This window comes from Carettochelys insculpta, chromosome 10 (assembly GCF_033958435.1).
Source record: "Carettochelys insculpta isolate YL-2023 chromosome 10, ASM3395843v1, whole genome shotgun sequence".
In the NCBI taxonomy this organism is placed as follows: Eukaryota; Metazoa; Chordata; order Testudines; family Carettochelyidae; genus Carettochelys; species Carettochelys insculpta.
The window spans coordinates 9,701,631-9,725,313 of record NC_134146.1 but is presented as its reverse complement, the minus strand read 5'-3'; the positions used below and the strand labels follow the sequence as shown (position 1 = coordinate 9,725,313).

The 23,683-nt window shown below is 45.2% G+C and overlaps 2 protein-coding genes across 2 annotated transcripts in view; one reads left to right on the top strand and one right to left on the bottom strand.

Annotated features, from left to right (window-relative positions):
* Positions 1-15,837, top strand: part of GPC1 (glypican 1) — a 316,778-nt gene extending 300,941 nt beyond the window's left edge. Inside the window, exons 6-9 of the mRNA XM_075004430.1 lie at positions 4,734-4,853; positions 7,349-7,482; positions 9,990-10,165; positions 12,917-15,837. Coding sequence (XP_074860531.1) covers positions 4,734-4,853; positions 7,349-7,482; positions 9,990-10,165; positions 12,917-13,134 — 648 coding nt within the window. The 3' untranslated portion in view covers positions 13,135-15,837. The remainder of the gene's footprint in view (positions 1-4,733; positions 4,854-7,348; positions 7,483-9,989; positions 10,166-12,916) is intronic.
* Positions 15,838-17,033: 1,196 nt separating this feature from the next.
* The window catches only part of ANKMY1 (ankyrin repeat and MYND domain containing 1), an 83,343-nt gene continuing 76,693 nt past the window's right edge, over positions 17,034-23,683 (bottom strand). The window contains exons 17-18 of the mRNA XM_075003948.1: positions 21,547-21,600; positions 17,034-18,570 (exon numbers count right to left, since the gene is read on the bottom strand). Coding sequence (XP_074860049.1) covers positions 18,356-18,570; positions 21,547-21,600 — 269 coding nt within the window. The 3' untranslated portion in view covers positions 17,034-18,355. The remainder of the gene's footprint in view (positions 18,571-21,546; positions 21,601-23,683) is intronic.

Genomic DNA, 23,683 nt, shown 5'->3' with positions numbered 1-23,683 from the left:
CTAATGTACTACTATTTTAGGATCTTTATTCATAACATCCGCTAGCAAATTCAAACTTGATTAAATAAACAACTAGCCTGAGACTCCCAAAGAAGCAAGTAGCTTACTCTGAAAAAGATGTTTCTTGAATTAAATTTACAAGAACCAGCCCCCCATCCACCTACCCATCCACACTCACACAAATCATCTTTCAAAAACCATGTGAATTCTTCCCTTTCGTTCACCATCTTATTTATCAACTTACAATTTTGCAGGTCAGCTTAAGGCACCTGGTTCCTCATTTGGCCACGCAGATCTCCAGATATTTGTTCTGTTGGTCTGAGGGAGCCTGAATTTGCTGACCCTCCAAGAAGGCTACAGAAACCATTGATATGACTAGGTGTTTGAGGCAGGATGTTTCTGGGTTGCATTGGCTACCATGGAGCCCATTTGTACTGATGTATATATGTGGTTGCTTGTATTAATAACCGAAAGGGGTCCTACAAAAAGTTCTGAGCATACTATTTGTAACCAGCCATGCCATAAAAATGAGATCCAGCCAGCAGTGCTAAATACTGGTACACAGGTAAATGAACGTGCTAGCCAGTGACACTATATGGAGGCAGAGGCTTAACGTCAGACAAGCAATCCACAGAAAGGGAGCATTCAGGGGAAAAAAGGCGGGGCCATTATTGCAGAAAACTGATGATACAGAAGAGAATGAAAATGCCCAAAGAGGCAGCTCGCCATTCAAAGACAGGAATGCAGAGAGATTGTCAGTCTCATAGTCATGTAAAAGTTTCTTCTGGCCCAGTATGATGCAAAATAAACATAATGCTTAATATCCTTCATCCTCAAGGGTCTTTGTCAACACTGACTGGCTAACATTCACAACGTGCCTGTACATCAAATAAGTACAGCAAACCCTCGAGATACATGCAACCAAGTTGCACATCTCAAATTAACACAATTGCCACCCCGACAGGAGCAGGTTCCTGGTCCCCAGAGTGGTGGGGAGCTGGAACCAGGCAGCAGGGCTGTCTCCCCTGCGCTTCCAGAGCCAGGAAACTTCCAGAGCAGTAGCCCTGGTTAGTTTCTTGGCCCCAAGGAAAGACGGGGAGTCAGGAGCCAGGCTGCCCTTGGTTCCCAGCTTCCCTTCACTGGCTGGAGCCAGGAAACTGAACAAGGCTGCTGTCTTGCTCAGTTCCTGGTTCTGCAAGTAGAGGGGAGCTGGGAGCCAGGACTCCTCACCATTCTGAGAGCTAGCTGCAGTCTGGTTCCTGCCTTCCCTCAACTTACACGAAAATTTGAGTTACGTGGGGTTGTGTAACTCGAGGGTTTACAGTATTATCACTCCAAGGTTACAGATAGAGAAACTGAGGCAGGGAGAATAAATAAGTGGCCCATGGCTGCAGTGGAAAATAATGGCAAATCTGTACTGAGATTCTGTTCTAAGATTCTGGATTGAAGCTGATCTTAAATTCTGCAGGAAAACTGTGCAGTGGTAATCTTATTGTAAGGGCAGGTGCAGATCTCTGTGTGAATTTTCAATGGATCTTAAAACCTTTCTTAACCCTTTCAGAACATGGACAGTTGGGTAGTAATGATGTAACTAATCAAAACTTCACTCCTCTGGGTAAAGGAAACTGTCCAGTTTGTCTTATCAAGCTGACCTCTCTAGTCTTATTCATCCTCATATTGCAAATAACCTTGGGCTGGACCTTTTTTTTTACAGCCTTCTGATATTTTACAACAATTTTCTTTTGATATTTCAAGCGATTGGGCTGTCTTGTATGCAGTCTCTCTCTTATACAGGGTGCACGGCCATTCCACTCTCTGTCTACACCGGTCCTTCCTTAAAACTCACTTCAGATGCAAAAACCCTAACTTTATTGCAGTCGCCTACTCATAAAGTTAGAACAAAGCCCCTGAAGTTGTTGAGAAGAGCCCAGCTGCAAGACAGCAGTCTCCTCTGACCCCTGTCATGTACTGTGTGTCTGCTTTTCACCACCTCTTGTAATTGCCTGGGTGCGTGGATTATGGCTTTCTTTGTGTCCTGTGTGGTGTCCAGTACACAACCACATCTTAACCAGGATGTGCTGTGTGGAGTCAGCAGCACCTCAGTAAGTCTGCATCAGTACTGACAGGAGAAGGGAAAAAAAAGAAGAAGAAGGAGTTTGGATGAAGTTGGATGAAGTAAGAACCAAACCTGAAACATGTAGTGAAAGCAGAATGACTCGGGCAAATTTTCTACCTCAGCCTCTGAGGTAGGAAACTAGACTAGCACAGAAAGACTGTTCTTTTAGTGAAGCATTTCTTTTTGGGGCTGACCCAGAAGCCATAGGTGGTCGCTGGAAATCTCACAGATTCATGGAGTTTAAGGCTAGGAATGACCATTGGATCACCTAGTCTGACCTGAATGTCCCAGGAGAGAGAATTCCGCTAACCTACCTCTGCATTGAGCCCAGGAGGTTGTGTTGAACTCAGGCTTCTTCCAGAAAGGCAGACAGTCTGGAGCTGAAGACATCAAGAGGTGGCAACTTCACCACTTCTTTTGGGAGTATGTTCTGATGGTTAATTGCCCTCACTGTGAACAGTTTGTGCCTCATTTCTAATTCAGATTTGTCTGGCTTTAACATCCAGCCAGTCACAGGTGTTTCTCCTGTTTTCCACTGCTTGGTTAAAGAGCCTGTTAGTAACTCCCCATGAAGGTACTTCTACCCTGTCATCAAGTCACCGCCCCCAAGCAGTGCAACCCCAGGGGATTGCCGGGGGCCCAGAACTGGCAGGAAGCCCTGCCCCCTTCACTGTGACAGCAGGAGGCACAGGAAGTGGAGCGACCCAGTCTGCTCTGCTCCCCCGAGCATCACAGCTGGGAGCTGATGTCTGGGGAATGGGGCAGGCTGGAGCCGGGTCACTCCACTTCCTGCCCCCATGATGAAGCGAAATGACCCAACTGGGAGATGGCGGAGTGGAGCAGAGCAGGTTAGGAATGGGTTACTCCACCTCCTGTGGCTCTCACCACCACTGGTGATTGTCGGGGATGGCCTGACCCCTGTTGCCAGCACCAGGCCCTCTGGTAATCTCCCAGGGAGTAGTTCCCCAGACTGCCCTGGGCCCTATGGGGCCCCCAAAAGCACAGAGTGCAGGGCAACCAATTAGCCAGCTCCGAGTCCATTTAATGTGCACTTTATTGATATTGCATAGTGTGAACTTTTCAATCTAAATGCTGTGCATTATTAAATTCAGAGCAATTACAGAGCTCCATTAATCTAAACAAGACATACCATTGAACAAACCTGGTTTCCTAGTTTTCTTAAAAAGCATCCTAACAGTTTTAGGAATATTCCTGTCCTTGCAATCCTCCTGTACTAGGCTTTTCATTATTTTACCGGGAGTTGATGTCCAGTTGAACGCTCTATAATTACCCAGGTTATCCTACTTGCCCTTTGTGACTATTGCCACAATATTATCACACTGCTGGGAGTCTGGAATTTCCCCAGTTTTCCAGGACTTATTTACAAATTAGCATCAGCGCATCAAACATCTCCTTAGTCAACTCTTGGGTGTAACTCATCTGGGCCAATTGATTTTAAAAAATTTAGTCTTAGCAGATGCTATTGAACATATTCCCGAGTTACTAATTGCCTTGGAAGTACTTGAGAATCCACAAGCTTCTTTTCAAACGTAGAACAGAAATATTTATTGACGCGTCTTCCTTCAAAAGTGGAGCTCTTCTAGTTGGATTTACAGAGAGACAGATTTCGGATATATCTCCCGGTCATCAGAATTCTCAGCCCCAGGGATTATATGATTCCTGTCAGTGTTTGGATGCATTTAAAACTAAACATTAAGTGGTCCTGAAATCTCATCTGATACTCTGAGGAAAGAAGCTGAGACTGCTTTACTGACTCAGCAGCTTGTAAAACCAGGAGTTCATGTTTTACCCTATATGTAATATATTATTTAGACCAGTTTATTGCTTCATAAACCATAGCAGAGAATAAACTATTAATATGCATTCACTGGTGTCAATGAGAGCAAATGTGAATTGTTAGTTATTTTAATATTAATGTTTGACGGTAAATCTTCAAAGGCTAATATTGAAAAGCACACGCTGTGGAATAGCTGCAGGAGAGAGCTAGATCCTAGCATTACAGACTAAAACTCAGCACCCAGCTACCGTGTAGCTCTTGCTGAATCCAATAAGGTGCATTAGAAACAAGTGTCTCAGAGTTGGTCTTGTACAATAATATTATAATTATGAACAGCAAGTCAGTGTTCCTCTCTCTCTCCCTCTCTCCTCACATCCAGCCTTCACGTCCAGTTTGGTAAGAGTCCTCGCAGATGGTAGTGCACCAGCGTGAACCACTGTGTGAATTAGTGACAATCTGTGTTACTGTCCAGTGATGGCCTCACTAGAGGTCTTACCACTGAGCTGCCATTTGCACTCGTGCCGTGGTTGGATAATACACAAGGATTGCATTGGAGGGAAAGGCAGAGAGTTGCCTGGCTTTTTCTTTTAAGAGTTTGATGAGTTTTTAGAATCATGGAAGAAAAACGCAAAATTGCTGGAGATATTTTTTTTTCTTTTTCTTTTTAATAAATTGTCATGACAGGTCTGAACATTGACAAGATCAGGTGAGTGGGAGTAAATGAGGAACTTAACAGGAAAAGTAAGAAACACGTGTCACAAGCTAATGGGTGAAACTGCTCAAATGCAATACAAAAGAATTTTTGTGCATTTTTTTCAGGTTTTCCAAGGTTGTGGAAATCCCAAAATCAGCACCAAAGCATCAAGCGGAGAGGATAAGAAAAGAAGGGGGAAAGCTGTCACCGATGATAAATCCTCCGGGCTTGGGCTGGAGAAGCTAGTAAGTGTATTCCATATTTGAAACATGTTTATAAAATGTGTCTCCTGCTGCATATTGTGTCTGTCCTTGTCATGGGTCAGGACTCTCACAGACCTATGGCCCAGTGTTTTCAAGAGCTGTAGGCGTCAACCCTGTATGGGATCACTTGGCATCTTCTGTTGCCTACAGAATGGTCTCTTCCCTTATGGTGATTTGAATGGGTGGGCCTGGGGGCGTGGTTAGGAAGAAGCCAGCTATAATGCTACAGGTTGAACCTCTCTCATCCAGCACCTCTGGGACCTGACCAGTACCAGACGAGAGAATTTGCTGGACCATGGGACGTTAATGTTGTCTAGCACATTTCCAGCACTTCCACTGCTTACTGGGCTCTTAAAAGATATTTAGGAGTAAATTACAGCTAAATAACAGCACAGAACACTGAACCAGGACTGGCAGCTGCAGACAACCTTTATGGGACCACAGGAAACTTGTCCACACCCATGAGAGTGGTCGTCCGCCTAACTAAAATCATGTCAGATTATGGATGTTGCCGGATGAGAGAGTTCCAGATTAGAGGGGTTCAAATTTGTCGTTGTGTTACAAAACAGCTGGATGCAGCTGAGCAGTCCTTAACACGTAAACATGGAGTTCTGTTTTCTGGCTCTTTGTGCTTGAGGGCTGTTGTTTAAGGCAATGTTAGTGTTCAATACTCAGTGCTTTTTTTGCACTCAGTGATTTTTTTGCCTCACTCTTCACAGACAAAGTCAACTCCCACACTACGGTCCTAGACAATGCAGTATGGGAAGGTGGAGGGCAGCCATCTATGGGGAAGGAACCAGTTCTGAGCTATCTAGAAAAACTAGATGTGCACAAATCCATGGGTGTGGATTTAATGCACCCAAGGGTACTGAGGGAATTGGCAGAGTTCATTGCCAAACCCTTTGGCCATTATCTTTGAAGACTCTTGGAGATCGGGAGAGATCCCAGATGACTGGAAAAAGGCAAATGTTGTGCCCATATTTAAAAAAGGAAAGAAGGACAATCCAGGGAACTATAGGTTGGGCAGCCTTACCTCAATCCCTGGGAAAATAATGGAGGGGCTCCTCAAGGAATCCATTGTGGAGCACTTGGAAGAAGGGAAAGTGATCAAAAGTAGCCAACATGGATTCACCAGGGGCAAGTCCTGGTGACCAATCTGATTAGCTTTTGTGATGAGGTAACAGGCTCTGTGGACATAGGGAAGTCAGTAGATGTGATATACCTTGACTTCAGCAAAGCTTTTGATACAGTTTCCCACAACATTCTTGCCCATAAGTTAAGGAAATATGGATTGGATCCTTGGACTGTAAGATGGATAGAAAGCTGGCTTGAGAATCAGGCCTAACACGTCGTGGTCAATGGCTCAATATCTGGATGGTGGTCGGTTTCAAGCGGAGTGCTGCAAGGCTCGGTTCTGGGGCTGGTGTTGTTCAACATCTTTATTAAATGACCTGGATGAGGGACTGGATTGCACCCTCAGCAAGTTTGCAGATGACACAAAACATTGGAGGGTAGAGAGAGAATCCAGAGTGACCTGGATAAATTGGAAGATTGGGCCAAACGAAATCTGATGCGGTTCAACGATGAGAAGTGTAGAGTCCTGTACCTGGGGCGGAAGAATCCCAGGCATTGTTATAGGCTGGGGACTGACTGGCTCAGCAGCCGTACAGCGGAAAGGGACCTAGCGGTAATGGGGGATGAAAGGCTGGATATGAGTAAACAGTGTGCCCTTGTAGCTGAGAAGGCTAACGGCATACTGGGGTGCATCAGGAGCAGCATTTCAAGCAGATCTAGACAAGTGGTTGTTCCCCTCTATTTGGCACTGGTGAGACCACATCTGGAATATTGTGTCCAGTTTTGGGCCCCCCGCAGCATAAAAAGCATGTGGATGTACTGGAGCAGGTTCAGCGTAGGGCAACATAAATGGTTAAGGGGCTAGAGCACAAGACCTACGAAGATAGGGTAAGGGATTTGGGCTTGTTTAGTTTACAGAAGAGTTGACTGAGGGGTGATTTAATAGCAGCCTTCAACTTCCTGAAGAGGAGCTCTAAAGAGGAGGGTGTGAAACTGTTCTCAGTAGTGTCAGATGGCAGAACAAGGAGTAATGTTCTGAAGTTGAAGAGGGAGATGTGTAGGTTGGATATTAGGAAAACTATATCACCAGGAGGGTGGTGAAGCCCTGGAATGCATTGCCTAGAGAGGTGGTGGGTTCTCCATCCCTCGAGGTTTTTAAGTCCTGGCTTGACAAGGTCCTGGCTGGGATGACTTAGTTGGAGATGATCCTGCTTGAAGCAGGGGGCTGGACTAGATGACCTCCTGAGGTCCCTTCCGGCCCTAGGATTCTGTGATTCTTTCCCTGCACGTGTAAAAACAGCAGTGCTCTACGATCAATGAGCTGGAAGCATTTAGCCAGACGAACCGCCTTCTGGGGTTTAATAGATGTTTCATTGGGCCCAGACTATCCCTCTGTCTTACAGGTTTCTGATGCCAAAGGGAAGCTGAGAGATCTCCAGGACTACTGGGTTGCCCTTCCAAGTACTCTTTGCAATGAGAAAATAACATCCAGCTCAACGAATGAGGACAAGTGCTGGAACGGAATGACCAAGGGCAGGTAAGGAGCAGGAGTCTGGACAGAGACGCACCCAGTCTCCATGCTGGAGTTCCCAGGTGCAGTCGGGCTGTGAAATCCCGTTTAATTAGTTAACCAATTTAATGCTAGGTTTAACTGGTTACCCGAGTCATGGGGGTGGTTCTGGTCTGGCTGCAGCGCCACGGGTTGGGGGCACTCCAGCATGTCCAGAGCAGCCTCCATTGGCAGAGGCCCAGCCCAGGAGTGTCGGGAGCAGGAGCACTCCAGCCCAGCCAGCACAGCCTCTGTCCGCAACAGCCCCCAGTGCACTGTGGGGTGGAAGCTCTAGCTGGGGTGGAGCAGCCTCTGTCCACAGCACGGGGATCTCACCAGCTGTCCCATCCCCACGACCAGCCACCCCACCCCATCCATGGGCCTGGCTGGAGCACCCCCATGACAGCACTCCAGCCCCTACCTATAACTCCGAACATCCCTAAGGTGCAGAGAGAAACTAATTCCTCCCTCCTCCCTGCCCATGGAGTTCTGCAGCCTGCAAACACAAACTCTGTCATGGAGGGGTTTCCCTCCAGGGCAGTTCCCCCCGCTTGCTTCAACCCTAATCCTGTGTCCGCTACTCACCAAGGGGTGTTAAGGCCCCAGTGCGGTCCCCGGCCCCAGCAAGGGCCTTGTGAGGACCAGGACCCATAGGGGACTGATCAGGGGAATCAGGCGCGCCTTTGCCTGAGTGCCTCTGCACCGGCACCTGAGGGCTGAACACCACAGTTACAGGCAGCTCCCCTCCACCTTCATTCCGCCCCAGTTCTGAGCCCCTCCAGGGCTAATCCGTCCGATGCGCAGGAGTCTGGCTGTGGCTACCACATCCCTTGTGAGTCTCTCAACGACAGCCCTCGACTTGGCCCTGCTTTCAGCTCTGGCCAGTTTAAAGGGCTCAGCTCCAGCCCCTCAGGAACCAAAGCAAAGCTTGACTGTGGTCCAGGCCTTGAATTCCAAGTGTGCTCTGTTGTCTCGCATTTTAGACTGTTACACAGGGAGGCACATTTGCCACAGACTTACACACGGAATCTCCACCCGCTTTCCAGAGGCGTGGAATGCCGTTAGTAGAGTGAGCTGATCCGCTGGGGGAGAAAGCCAGAGGTGCTGCCAGGAATTGCAAACGTTTACCCTGGGTTTGGCAAGGGGCCCTCTTAAGCTTCACCCCTCGGATATTCTGTAGAGACGCTCTGCCCAAGGTTCAAACCTCATACCGCACCCTGAGCTGTTGTAAAGCCCCTCACCCTACAACCATCCCAGGCAGCCTGATCGCTGGCAGCTGGGAATCTGGGCCTTTGTCTGGAAAAATGTTTTCAGGCATTGCCTCAAATGCCAGAGTTCCTCAGCAGACATTTTAGTGGCTTGATTGACAGTGACATCGAGGAGCGAGAAATACAGTGTCAGTCACTAGCGGCCCAGCTCCCACTTCATTGGGCATAAGGATTTCCCAGCTGCCTTGTCAATCACAGCAGATAGTGAATCCAACAGTTCCAGTGCTGTCGTGTGAGGATAAACCCCTTTTGTGTGTAATGGACTGGGTGCCACATGGCCTACCCCACTGGTGCCGGCATGGGGCAGCATCTCAGCACATGGATGATCTAAGCCCTGGGGCAGTGGGACATGCTACCTTTCAGAAGCTGAGACCCTCCCTAGGGCTGACATACCCTTAAACAGAGACCCAGATGGACACATATTGTGTGATGTCCCTGAGCTCATTGTCAGCAGCACAAGGAGAGCCTGAGACTTGTCTTGAAAAGCAAGAGGCTGTATGGCCTCAGCTGAAATACCCAAGTCTATCAGTAAGGAGCAGTCCTGTGGCACCTTAGAGACAAATTAATGTATTAGGTCGTGAGCTTTTCTGGGGAAAATCCAGTGCATCAGGCATACGGATTTGGAGTGGAAAATCAGAATCCAAGCTTTATGAAGTGGGGGTGGAGGGGAGGGAGTTACCTGTCACTAGCGGGACCAGTTGTGATGTGACCGACTAACAGGGCTGCCCCTCTGAGATTTTTTTTCAACTCTATAGCCAGTAGCAATGTGCAGTCCAGCCTCCAGCAGAAAGAGGTAGCACTGGGGTGCTTATACAGTGGCAAATCTGCTGGCCTCTTCCCAGGCCCGCTGCCGTGTGGTAAATGAGGGTAGTTGCCCCAGGCCCCGGCGTTTCAAATGGGGCCCAGAGATCCAGCTGCCACCATTGCCAGAGCAGCAGCAGCATTAGTGGCTGGAGCTTCAGGCCCCTTTGAAATGCCACACCTGCTCCACCGCGCTGCACAGTTTTAAGGGAGGGGGTGGTCCTGCACTGCTGCCGGAGTGTGAGCAGAAAGACAAACCAACCAGGCACAGGAGGCCGGGACTGGAACACAAGTCAATGCCACAGTGATGTCAGCCAGCTGCAAAACTCACCCTCCCTCTCGCACCTGCAGATTATCAGGTGTGAACACCATTGGGGAACGTGCTGTTTGGGGAAAGTAACCTGAACAAATTGATTTGCTGTGCAGGTATTTACCGGAGGTGATGGGAGATGGTCTGGCCAATCAGATTAATAATCCAGAAGTAGAGGTGGACATCACCAAGCCAGATATGACCATTCGGCAGCAAATCATGCAGCTGAAGATCATGACAAACCGTCTGCGCAATGCCTACAATGGGAACGACGTGGACTTCCAGGATGCTAGTGAGTACAACAGAAATTCATCACAAGTAAGGGGAGAGGGAGGAGGGCAGACCGGGAATACCAAGTGATTTCTGAATGACAGCTGGAAAAAGTCCGTTAGTCCCAGTTCCTGGCAGTGCACAATGAAACGAGAGAGACTGAGGGCCCCCATTCCTGGGGTGGTATTTTTATTTCTATTTGAACCAACGATGGGGTACTGGTTTCCAACCCGTGCGGGACGTTGCAGTTCCCTGCGCTGCAGCAAGCACGGGGCCGTTCAGAACAACTGCTGGCTCTTGTTATTGAACAGTGTGGCGTGTGGGTTTTGCATCCAGCCTGTGGGATTCTCGCATGCAAAAGGCCATTAGAGCAACAGAATGAGGTGTCCTGGGGCAGTCCTGGGCTGGCGCACACCACTCTTTGTGTTCTGCAGCACCTGCGGCAAGAGCCTGTTCTGGATTGGAAGGATGTTGGCCACAACACGGGCTGCTACCCATCCCCCAATGTGATCTTTAGATGTCTTTTGAACAGCTGCTAGGAAAGCAGGGAAGTTCTGATTTCTCACCTCAGCTAGTAGGCCTCACCGCCCAGCTATAAGGCCATGCATGGTCAGCGCTGAGCATGGCCGTCCCTTTAAGACTGTAGAACCTGCACCCTTCTGTTAGGCCCCTAGCAAGGGTGTGTAGTCAAGGTACAGTCACAGACTAAGTAGGTAGTGGTGTGTGTGCTTGAATTTTGTGCTGGGGTGACTCTTGCTATGCTTAGGCACAGTCTACTGGCAGCTAGGGCTGAGTGAAACCATTTCAACCACAATCACCCACAGCCATATTTGATCTCCATATCTGTACAACCATTAACTCGTCTGAGGAATTCCTCCCAGCTGGTGTGATTCAGCAGCATGGCATTTCCAGCACCCATGCCCACCCCCAATACAATGGAATGGAATCCATCTGGATAGTTCTGAAGGAAAGCAATCAGAGGGACACTGCAGGAAGACGTTTGCAGCTGCCATGGAAATGGGCTGTAATTGTGGCTGAAAACCCAGTACACCATCATTATGATCTAACCCAGGCTGACCCTGCTGTTCACCTGGGCAAGATAAAAAACCCACCTGAGAGAAACAGTGTTTTGCAGTCCCTGTGTTTTTCAGCTCTGCTGTAGCAAACCCATCTGTGTTTAACTGACAGAGTAGAAGGCGGGGTAAAGCTTTTAGAGACCCCCAGAGCAGCAAAGGGGAGCGTCTCACAAAAGTCTGTATCAGAGGGGTAGCCGTGTTATTCTGTATCTGCAAAACCAACGAGAAGTCCTATGGCACCTTATAGACAACAGATTTATTGGAGCATAAGCTTTTGTGGGCAAGTGGGTCTTTGCCCATGAAAGCTTATGCTCCAATAAATCTGTTAGTCCGTAAGGTGCCACAGGACTTCTCATTGTTTTTACTAAAGTCTATGTTTGCTTTTGGGATTTGCCATCAAAATAATCCTGCATATAGAAGTCTCAGGAGAAAAACTGCCCTTTTTAATCTTTTCTTATTTCAGAATATGAAAATCTCTGTCTAAATAAATAAGTAAACAAGGAACGTTGAGCCAGGCTCTTTGGTAGAGTCGAAAGAAAGGCATGATGTCTTGCATAACACTTTGTGTTTCAGGTGAACATTCACGTAGGCCTGGGCTTCGCTTTCTCTTTGTTGTTTTAAATAACTATATTCAGTTACAGTAGCCCATTTATGCTATTGGAAAAACTATCACCAGCCAAGTCCTACAGGTCAAAACCTTAAGCAAGCTGATTTTTAGTGCACTTACAGAAGCTGCACTGCTCCGTAAAGTGTCTCCGCAGGGCCCAAGGCTGCCCAGCAGGCACCCCTTGCTACCTTGTTGAGGGCAAACATAGTCAATTGAAAATTACTCTTACAAGTTGTCTCCATCTTGATTATCAGCAGAATAGAATGCTGCTATGTGCTCTGCTTAGAGTTACACTTGATGGCTGCCCCAGTCAGCAGCTTTCTTTTCACTTCAAAGCAATCTGCATTATGTACTGCACGTTAAATTAAGCACTGAAGCTGATTTGTGAGTCTGGAACTCCCCCTATATCCAGCAGCAATAGTTATATTCAGCTGAAGAGACCCAGGATTGTTCTGGGGTCAAACAGTCTAGGGCTGGAGCTAGGTTAACTTGGGGCTGGATCTGAACATTTGTTAAGTCAATGGGGGTTTTTGTTGCCTTCCAAGGGATTTGGGTCTGATCCATAAGAGCCCTGCATGTCATGCCAGCCCTTTTTCTTATTTAGGTCAACTTTAAGCCAAAAGATCATGAATTCTCCCTCGCCAAAGCACAACAGGTTAATGCTGCCTCCCATGGGTGGTCTTGTCACTTTTTTAAATTTTCCAGTGGGCACCTACCTGCTACTGCAATAGGCCATTTGAACAGCAAGGTGAGACCAAGTACAGAAGGGTGAGTGTGCTCTCAGTGTTTACCTTTGTTTGGCAGGGACCTGACTGATTCACTCACAGACACCAGAGCTAACTCCCTTCTTGAGCATACCCTGCCAGCCCTTGTTCATTCAAGTGCATGCAGTACCGATGCTCCAGTCTATGCCAGCCCAGCTCGGTAGAGATCCAATGGGCAACCAGTGAGTCTGTTGGTGTATTCGTTCCCCTGGGATTCGCGTGACATTCTGACTCCAAGTGCCTGGCCTGGCTGAATTGGTGGCTGTCCTGTGCTAGGCACGAAGTTCAACTGGTCAGTCTCATCCTGCGTTTCTCTGTATGTGCAGGTGATGACATCAGTGGCTCTGGGAGCGGCGAGGGCTGCCCTGATGAAGTCTGTGGCAAAAGACTTTCCAAGAATCCGAGCACCAGGCAACCCGAAATACACGCTATTCCGAACCAGTCTGGACGTGGTGTGAAGGGGGCCAGCTGCAAACATTTGCCTTCCTCCTTCCTAATCTTCCTTTCTCTGGCTGTTATTGCAACGCAGTACTTGTGGCGGTAACTTACTTGTACAGCCATGAAAGAGACTGTGGCTGAGGTCTTAACTTTGCCAAAAAAAAAATAGACAATATTTAATTCATCTTGGCAAAAAAGAGGGAGAAAAAAAAGGTTTCAATTGTGTGTGGTACCAGGCAGTGCTAGAGCTGTCTCGTCCTTGTTTGGTCTTTTCGGAACGCTGGGCCCTGCTTTTTGTACCTCATTTTTTATTTCATTATTTTGCCACAGAGAGGCTCCTGGGGCCTCAGACAAGCCTTTGCAGATAGGGAAAAGAAAAAAGTACCTGCAGAGGGTCACCATTTGCTTGACTGCCTCAGAATGCGCAGTTGACTTATTATAGAACCATAGCCAAGAATGCCACTTAACCCATTAACAGCTAAAGCATGACAGAGTGTTAGGGGAGAGCAACTTTTAAACTGGGATGGCCAAGAGCAGCACTCTGTCATGTACAGGAGCTATTTTGTGGTTTTTCTACTGTATTGCTTACGCAGGCAGAGAGATGTCTTCACTTCTTTGCTTTGATTAGCATAAGGAAGTAGTTGAAAAAACCTCCATCAAACTCAGTCAGCAATGGGATTCTTTGTCCAAGTGTTTGCAACCAAAATGCAACAGTCCTTTTGTGTACACGCCCACAAGTCGTTTTGTTTCCTAAAAGTAGCAAGCAGTGGCAATTAACGATCCTCCTACTTTGGAGGGAGTGGGAGAGAGCTTTTTAGATTTTGCATGATACCTGAAACCATTGACGTTCACTATTTATGATGGTCTAATTGAAAACTGCAAGACACTATCACAACATGCAACACTGAGGGGATAATGTGTACGGTGAGAGATTTCTGTTCAACCATGGATACAAGTGCTTTGTTAGTGACAGAGACAACAGTAACCATCTACCCTGGAATCACCCCAAAGTGCAATTTGGTGAAATCTGACATACTAGATTTATGACACCTAAAGTAACTTGGTTACAGAATTGGTTGTCAGTGGGTTATTACGTCCCGCGGCAGTTTGCTTGCCCAGGAAAATGACTGGGACGTATAATCTGGGCGTGGGGAGTTTTTCAAGTGAACACCTGCTTGCCCCACACCTCCCCTTCTAACCTTGCCACTGCATTGACTGATGAAGGAGACGGTCATGGGTCTGATCTACAGTCACACGCTGTGAGTCAGTGGATCTTCTGGTACTGAAGCCCAGGATGAGTCTAGCCCATCCAACCCTCTGCTCTAAGCAATAGAGTCACAGCCTCCTAATTTTAGCCAGTCATTTTTCTGTAGCTTATGACGTGAGTGTTGGGCATGGATCCAACTAAAGGCTTTGTTTCTGTCAACAAATGATATATATAAATATACACGCATACATATCTCTCTGTTGGGGTATCTCGGTTTACAGAGCTATGCACTTTGGTTCCCTAATCTGCTTCCCACCATGGTTTAGAAAGGTATCGTTAGAGTAACAATATTGTCCTGTTGACTGTATTTGGCAATACACAACCATGAGGCTGGGCTCTGCTCTTACTAATTTTGTCTACTAGTGTGAATTTTATTTTGGGGAGGGAGAGCATATCTTATGTGTAAGACGTGTATTGGGTTATCAGCCTTTTAAGCACTCTGGTGTCTCATAAAGGGCGGGGGGGTTGGGGGGCGAATGTGTTTTAGTGCATAACAAAATCTGTGGAAAAAGCAGAATTTTGTTTGTGCTGTCACTGGTTTTGGAATGTGCAGTTTAAGGTACGACTCTAGGGTCAGCGAGTTAGGAAAGTTCACAGATGTTGCAAGACAGCAGGTGAAGTGATGTCTGCATCCCCCACATGGAGTTAAAATTCCTAGTTTCTTGGGCAACTACCACTGTTTTCTAACCTAGCCACTTAATTAGGGGCCGACACTGATACACCGGAACCAAACCTTGGACTGTGGTTAGCCAGTTTGGGGAGATTCAGTGTCCAGAGCACACCTTGCTTTCGCACAGACTATTTCATTTGATGATGGGGTTGTAGTCTGATGCCAGTACTTCTTTGCACCAGAGGCTGGATAAAACTTAAAGAAAGGTGATGCTAATGGAACTCTTATCAGCTATGAGGTGGTTTAACACAGGTTTGCACGTATGCATCTAGTGTGATGATGTTACCCAGAATGTCGTTACACGTATACAATGTTTATGTAATGCCTAGCCCAGTTGTGGTGGGAGAATGGCAAATATTACATGTAAAAAGGGCGTTAGAGTTGATTTTTCAAAAATAATAAAATCTGAACACCACATGCAATAGTTTTATAACTATTTAGGCAGATATTGCCATATGCAATGGAAGGGGAAAAAATGCCTAGCAGGTACCTGCCAGTGAAAGCACTGACCCACAGGTCATGGCCCTGGGGGACTCTCTTGTTAACGGTTATCCTATATCCCCTATCCGGGGAGTATGACTCACTTTGGAAGGGGAAGAGGACCATTCGCTTCTGTGTTAGCAGGAGAGTGATGCTCAGTGTTCTGATAAGGAAAAAAAATACATTGGGTTTGTTCATGTTACTGTTCTTATCTGAGTTATTAAACACTCACTCACATCCCTGGAAGGCAGAGAACCAGCAAAGTGGAGTTGTGGATTTACACTCATCTCTGTCTTTCAACTTGCTCTTTTGTGCCATAATTTGTATGTTTTAACTAAGGGTGGGATCATTACAGGCTTTGAGACCACAGATATTTATCATTTTACAAATGACAAACAACCTATTGTTTTCTGGTGGGCTGGTTGGGGAGATAAGGTACACTTTTGCTTTAAAAATGCATTTCTATCTGCAGGATTAAGATTTGTTTCATTTGTTGCCATATCTGGCCAATTATATATTTCTTTCTATTACCAAGGTACTTGTAACAATCTTGCACTGTTTATCTAAAGTTGAAATATGTTCTTTGAATCCTTGTATAAATAAAAAGGCTGGAGACTTACATCTATATTTGTCCTGCTGTTACAAATCAGTTTTTTTCCTTCTACATTTTATCTGAACAGCCCCATAGTCAGTCCTTGGTTATTCCGATAACAACAGTATAGTATGGACACTGTGAGCCTCTCAGATGCTCAAAAATGTTCACAATAGAGCAGCCAACTCTAGGCATGGGAGCTGCGTAAAAACAAGATTAAATTTCTTTGACATTTAAGAAAGTGAATAAACTAAAATTCTGTGTGTGAGAGAGAGGGTGGGGAGAGTAGAATAAAAAAGAGAAAAATTAGAAAAAAAAAAAAGTTTAGATTTACAGCTAAATATTTGTGACCATAAAGCACCGTGTTAATTATTTACTCTGCTGCACTCAAGATATTGCTTCTTGGAAAGTTAATTGAAAAAAAGGGAGCATTCTAATCCTGACAAAGAACCTTTTGGAATTAAATAATCCACAGTCACGCTTCCTTTGGATGAAATGATGTTGAAATAGATTTGGCTTTTTTCGATGTACAGTAACCCCTCCTTTTACGTGCTTCACCTTGCACAAAACTCACATTAATGCGAGTTTCGCACAAGGTGAAGCTCCAGGGCTATCAGCCTGTCTAGCTGGCTGTAGCTGTGGGCAGCCAGGCAGGCTAAAACCCCCTGCCCCGAGCCCTGGGGAAGTGGCACCCACAGGTGCTCCCATCCCTGGGGAAGTGCCACCACTGATTTACATAAAATTCGGGGTATGCGAGATTGTGTGGGAACGCAACCCTCACAAAAATCAAAGGTCTACTGCACACAATTCCCAGGGGTTGTTGAACTTGGAAAGCTACTGAAGAGGTGATTCCCCACACTTCTGGTAATTAGATATGAAGAGAAGTTGGTCACATGACTGGAAGTAAACAACACCTAAGAATTCCAGGTTTCCTTCCCCTTTTGGTCACAAAGAAATGAAACAATGTCTTGTCACTTACCCATTTACTTAGTAAATACCAAAATCTTTCAGTTACAGGAGTTTAGAGTCTACTTTATGTACGCAACTCTAACAGCTAATAGCAATATAAAACTAATGAATATGTATGCCCAGGTCCTCTACAAGGACCAGTATTGATTAAAAAAAACCCTACAATTCAGTCATCTCAAAACTACATCTCCCATGACTCTTTTCTGCATTACTTTATTTAAAATAACTACCACTAGCAAACAAATAGGAACATTTAAAAAAAAAAAACTTTTGTAGCCAATTCAGTAACGTTAAAGAGAGCACACACACGCTCATTTGCAAATCGCCTACAGCTAGGCCAGCCATTGGGAAATCACCAGTCTTAAACTATATACAATCCAAGGGTCAGCTACTTGCCTCAGTTACATTCATCCATTCCCTAGGTCAGTCACATGGTTGTGAGGAATGATATTCTGGTCCTATAGGTACTATGGCCATGGGTATTCACAGCTAAGCACATAAACAGGATCTTTGGGAGGTGCTGAGTGCCTGCAACTTCCTCCCCAGCTACATCCAATACCAGTTGGTACTCGGCATCTCTACACATTAGAAACCCAAACCAGACAATTGCCTCCTTTTCCAAGAGGTAGCTTTTGCCTGCCACATGAGCAAATAACCCCTAATCATGGATCCATTGACCTGACCAGCGTAGTGTTGGTTTCTAAAGTAGTCACCACCTCTGAGCCTTGTCCTTTGAGTGGTCAAGTATCCTTCATTGCCAGTACACGGGAACTGAGGGAGGGCTGGGAGGAGAGAGCTGCCGGATCAGAGAAAAACTTCTCCTGGTGCAACATGATGAGCGCGCACGTGTGTGTGTGTGTGTGTGTGTGTGTGTGTGAGAGAGAGAGAGAGAGAGACTCCTTCAGTGCTGTTAATTTAAAAACAAAATGTTGAATGCTCTTGGAGCATAATCTGCATTCAGAAGGTTGCTAAAGGTGATTAACTAAGTAATACCCAAGGTGCCCTGCACCAATAAGTGTGATTAAGTGGGAAATTAAAGAAAAAGGAGCAGGAAATGCCTCATGGAGTTGATGAGAAATGCAATAAACTCAAATTCTACTTGCTATTTCAGTGCATAAGTAGCTCTTGCAAAGGCTTACCCTGAAAAGCGGTCACTGTTCTCATCCAGCACTCTAGCTACATCTCTAAGTACAGAGGCATCAATATTGAACAGGTCCCTAGAAAATGGCTGTCATGGCATGCCTATCATTAGTATTCTAATGCTTCTTATTTAGTATAGCACTTACTGGATAAAGGCAAGCGTTGTCAGTTCAACTTACTCAGCATGCTCATAGTTTTCTATTGTATGATCAATTGTAACTGTAATTCCCAGTGTAAGGAAGGTTTGGACGTATGTCCTCAGCTGTTGCACGTGCTCTGCCTGGACTTGGTTTCTTGTCGTCTTTTCCGAAGACCTCTCTTCTGCTCCTTCCCTCGCTTGCCTCACGTCCATCTCTTCCCTTTCTGCCAACAGGACTCTGCCTACCTCTTGAAATGCATGACTTAGTCTTAAGTTGCTGCTTCCCTGTATTTACAAAAAAATAAAAATAAAAGATTTGTCTCTGAAGCAACACTGGCTTCCTTGAAAGAATAAGTTGGACACAACAAGAAGCTTCTAAATTACTGACGCTTCAATCAGTTCAACAACAGGATGGATGCACTGTATCTCTTCTGCATGGCACAAACTACCTACCCCGCTGGCCTTTAAAGGGATCACATATGACAATGATGTACTTTTTTTCTATCCCATGACTACTTCTGAGGCTTTTACTGTGAAAAGCTAGTTTTAAATTATCAGTATTAATTTGTAGCTAGCTACCTCAAAATTCGATTGCCAACATCATCATCACTACATTTAAAAATCAAAGTAAAACATTAAAAAAAAAAATCTCCTCCATGGTTTAGATTACCACAGAGCACCCTAAAATCAATCTGCAGGATCTACAGGCCAAGATTTTCCAAGTAGTCCAAGGAATTTATTTAGCCATTGGTTCATTTTAAATGGAAAAAGTGTCTAAATCCAGTAGATGCTATGGAAAAAAAACCTCAACCACAAATTGCAGCATTGGGTTACACTACCATTTCTCTTTAATTTAGAAGCTGCCTTTTGCTAGCAAGACACATCAAGAAAAATACATCTAAATGCTTGACAACAAAGCAGGAACAAGGTTGCACGGGGAAAGAGAGAGTTTGTTGGTGTATAAATTACGTCAGACCATTATCGGTGATGGCAAAAACATACAGTAAATGCTTTCCCATCGAGCAACCCTGGGACTGGGCGGTTGCAAGATAGCCAAATATTCTGGCTAATAGAGAGGTATACCTAGCAATGCATAACACTGAAGGAAAACAAGGTTAGCTATTACAAAACAAAAATGTATGCAGAGTACTTTACCAACAACAGTAATATTGTACACTGTAAACGCTCTATTTGTATTTACTTTCACTGTGCTGAACATTTGGACACCAGAACTAAAATTTACTTATGGTTAAAATGCCGGTTATTTGAGAGGCCCAGATGATAGAATGCCAGCTATGAAAGAGTTTTCTGTATCTGTTCGTTAGCATTTTTAACTCAAAACTTGCTTGTGTATGTGAATTTATCATCCAGGCACTTTGCAGATAGTTTGGTCTTGGCAAACAATAGTAATGGCTCTTTGCTCCTCGTCCAGTCTTTTATGCTATGTCTACACTACAGCAATCTTTCAAAAGAAATTCTTCCACAAGCTGTCTGCCCAAAAAAAAAAGTCTTTCAAAAGAGTGCCTCCACACGCAAAAAAGAGGCTCAAAAGCTTGAGCTGCTCTTTTGACAGATTGTGGCCGCACAGCCTCCGCTCCTTCAAAAGAACAGGCCACGGATCAAAAAATCCACTGCCGTGAAGACTGCCCTTTCGAAAGAAGGACCCACGCCACCGGGGGCATCTACACATGCTTTTTTTTTTTTTTTCCAAAAAAAAAAAAAAAAGAATTGTTTCAGAAAAAGGCACGTCTCCTGGTCTGGGTGTGGAATTGGCCCGCTGGAAGTAGTGCCGTGTTCTTCCAATTTCAGCTCAAAAAAGTGCATTTGTTTTTGGACAGGCCATGGGCTCTTTTGAAAAAGGGCCTGCTCTTCTGGAAGAATGTGCTTGTGTAGCTGCAGCCTCAGGCCACTGTCCCCACAAATAAAATCCACCACTTCGTGTGAGAGAGGAACTTAAGACCATGATGTTTGTGCAGGCACTAATGCAGCAATGGCATAAATAAGAAATTAAAGGCACTTGATAGGAAGCTTGACTAGCAGAAGCATCACGTCAGCAGCTCCTAGCTGGCCCAAAAGCAAGCCATTCCGCCTGGCTTGTTGTGACAACTGAAGCAGCCAGAGAGAACAGCAAAGCACCTGGCCTGGCTTTAATAGCTAATGCTTTCAAAACGCTGTCATGAGCCAGCCCTATAACGCAAATCCAGTTATTCCAGCTCCTACGTTATTGGCCAATTAAGGGTGTATATCACAAGGGCAGAGCAAAGTCCATTTCTTCTAGCAGAAGAGCACAATAAGGGAGAAGTTCCCTGTGTAAAAGGACCACAGGCGCTGAAAAGGAAACATGAGCCCTAGCTCATCCTTGGCCTTGATAAAGCTCTGTGCCCCTATGGCTGTATGTGCTGACCTGCTGGGACACATCTTTGTCACCCCTATTCCTCTTCCATGCCACGGTCCCAGAGAGCATAGCCTACTCCTCAGCCATATCACTTTTTGGTGAAGGGTGGCACTGTGAGATTTCTGTGGCTTCCATTTTAAAGCCCATATCAGCCCAGCTTTTGTTGAAAATTTGTTATTACAAATAATTAAAAATGACCAACCTGTGCTAAGTTTTTGATAGAAATTAGGACTGAAATGGTTAGGCTGGCTTATTGCGCTGCCATAAAGGAACCTACTGTAACTCTTGCCTCACTGCAGCAGTTGCTCACCCTTAGGCCAGCTCTACACTAGACCTTAAAGTCAACTGTAGATATGCAATTCCAGCTACAGCAACTACATAGGTGGATTTGACTTACCTACAGTCAACTTACCTGGCTGACCTCCCTTACACCTCACAAGATTGAGATGTACAGGGGTCGACTGTTTGCTTCTGATAGTTGTTTCCTGTGTTCCTACTAGGCATGCAAACTCCAATCACAGAAGACAGATCTTCTAGGTAGAGAAGACATACCCAAAGCTCTCCATGCACTACAACTGGTTACAGCTGAGCCTTAATGGCTACGCTAGGAGCCTTCTCTTTAGCGAGTAAATTGTCTGTATTGGGAAGTGCCTTAATTATGGCTCCTACAAATGAGTTGGCTTTGCAGGCGTTTGTTAGGCTTTCCTTTAAAATGTCAGTATTTATTCTACAGAATAATTCCAATGCGTGCATCCAGCATCACTGAGCTAGTAACTGGAGATGAGCTTAAAAGGACCAAAGAGTGACTGACAAGTGCAATTCTTTCTTTATGGTGAAAAAGATGTGAATAGGCAAAACTCACTTACCCTCACCCTCAGACTGAAGGCTGTCTTGGTCAGACTCCATTAATGGTGAACCACCTTCAGCAGCAATAAAACAAGGTGCAAACACATTTCAGAACAGTCACATATAAGATTCTGTTGTGAGTGGTTGGAGGGACCAACCACTTCTACGCACTCTAAGCGGTTTTAAAAAGTTGATACCAGTCATAAATACCAATAACATTTATTTTTATAGACACTTGCTCATAAAAAAAAAATCATTGCATTAGATTTCCCAGTGTGCATGTACCATTGCAGTTCTACAATAATGTTTACATAAAGCAGATATACAAATGCAGCAGCAAGTTGTAAACATTACACAAGGAACATGTCAGTAAAAGAATTATCTTTGGGTAAAGTTACAAAGGAAGCATGCCAAATTTTTCAGTGCTCTACCATTGAGCAGTGGTTGGCCTTGTCATATCGTCGCCGGAGTTGTACTCTTTTTCACTAAAGAAAAACCAGCATCACACAGGCAAGAGGTGGGGGGTAAGGATAATGTCTGATGGCCTTCCAGTTTACGTCTTTGTGGGAAAATCAGAGCTAACGAGATCTTTAAGCAGCCTTGTGGCCTCCGTTATCTAGCATGCAGGGTCAGGTCCATAACCAACAATCTGTTGGATTTCAACACTCCAGCCTAGGGAATACTTCCTCTGTGAAAAGGAACGTCATCATGGATATGTGCAATGAATCCATATCACAGCATGGTGGGCTATCATAACTTCATGCCAGGTTCTATTCAGCACCCTCAAAAGCCATTCAACTGTTCCTCCTGATAGCTCTGCTCACAGACCTGGTTATGACACGTGGAGCCCATCTGTAGGTCACCGGTTCAAATGTAGGCAGGCTAGGTATCACTGAAAAAAAAAAATCCACTCCCATCAACAGATGGTTATCAGCCTGCATGAAATGAGTTTGCTGTCTCAATCCAGCCCATACGGGACGAGTCATCTCTGCACAAACCAGGACTGCACCTTGCACAAACTGGAGTCCTTCAGTGACAGTGTCTCTCAAGGGTGCTCAAAAACAGAATAGTCTCAGAAGCTAACTCACTTTCACAGCGACGACCCCTCCTGCACCTTTTTTGTGGACAAGCTGAACGTTACAGTCTCCAGGAATAAACCATTAGCATTTTTTATGGGAGAAAAACATGATCAAAAAGATATCGACAATAGCTGGTGCTATACTCTGCATAGGTCTAGCAAATACATTGTAAAAGCATCTGCTTCAAGACACCTTTGCAACATGCAACCCAAACATGCTATTACAAAGGTTTGGGAATACGAGAAGTTCTTAAAAGATATTTCTCCGAACATGTAATAAAGTCATCAGGTGTGCATAAAATATTCATGGTAGCTTGTGTCCGCAGCAAGTGTTTTCTGATCCTCTGCTCTTTTCAAGAAGTTCTGCTTTTGAAGGCCGTCGTGGTACCAATCCAACATTTTGTCTTCACACTCTAATGGCCTCCCTGCATGTCTAATTCTTTTAGCCAATACCATTACTTATCAATATAAAGATTCTCACTGGAAGCTAATAACATTGGCTCCTCATCATGGGCCCTTGACACCAAGCCCTCAACATTTTTTGCTAAGCACAAAGTTTTCCATTAGTGTTAATTAGATATTTTTCATCAACTACTCATTCATATTTCAATATATTGGTGACATAAGTAAACGTAGCTGCCATGTCTCTAGATGAGTCTTTGTGTTCTGAGAAGATGAGGTGAGTGGAGGCATATCATATTTATCACAGTAAAGTTGTCACAGTTCACCAACACCACCAGAGTCCATTAATGGTGAATCACCTTCAGCTGCAATAAAGTGGAGTGCTAATATTATAAAGTACTTCTGCTGAGCTCCTAACCCCAGCTTCAGTTTTGGGCTTAGCAATGGTAAGCCCAACGCCAGATTTTCTTAGCTTTCGAAGGAATATAATTTAGGAGAATTTTGTCATTACTGACATTCCTGCTCTAATGCAGCACTCAGATGCCGTGGTTTCTTGACTCACGGAACTGCTTGCAATGAGGCGCATCACCACCCTGAAAGTTTTAACAGGCCTCTTAGATTTTTGGCACTTATAAAGCAGCAGATCTAAGTTTTTCCCAACAGAATCTTCCAACCTG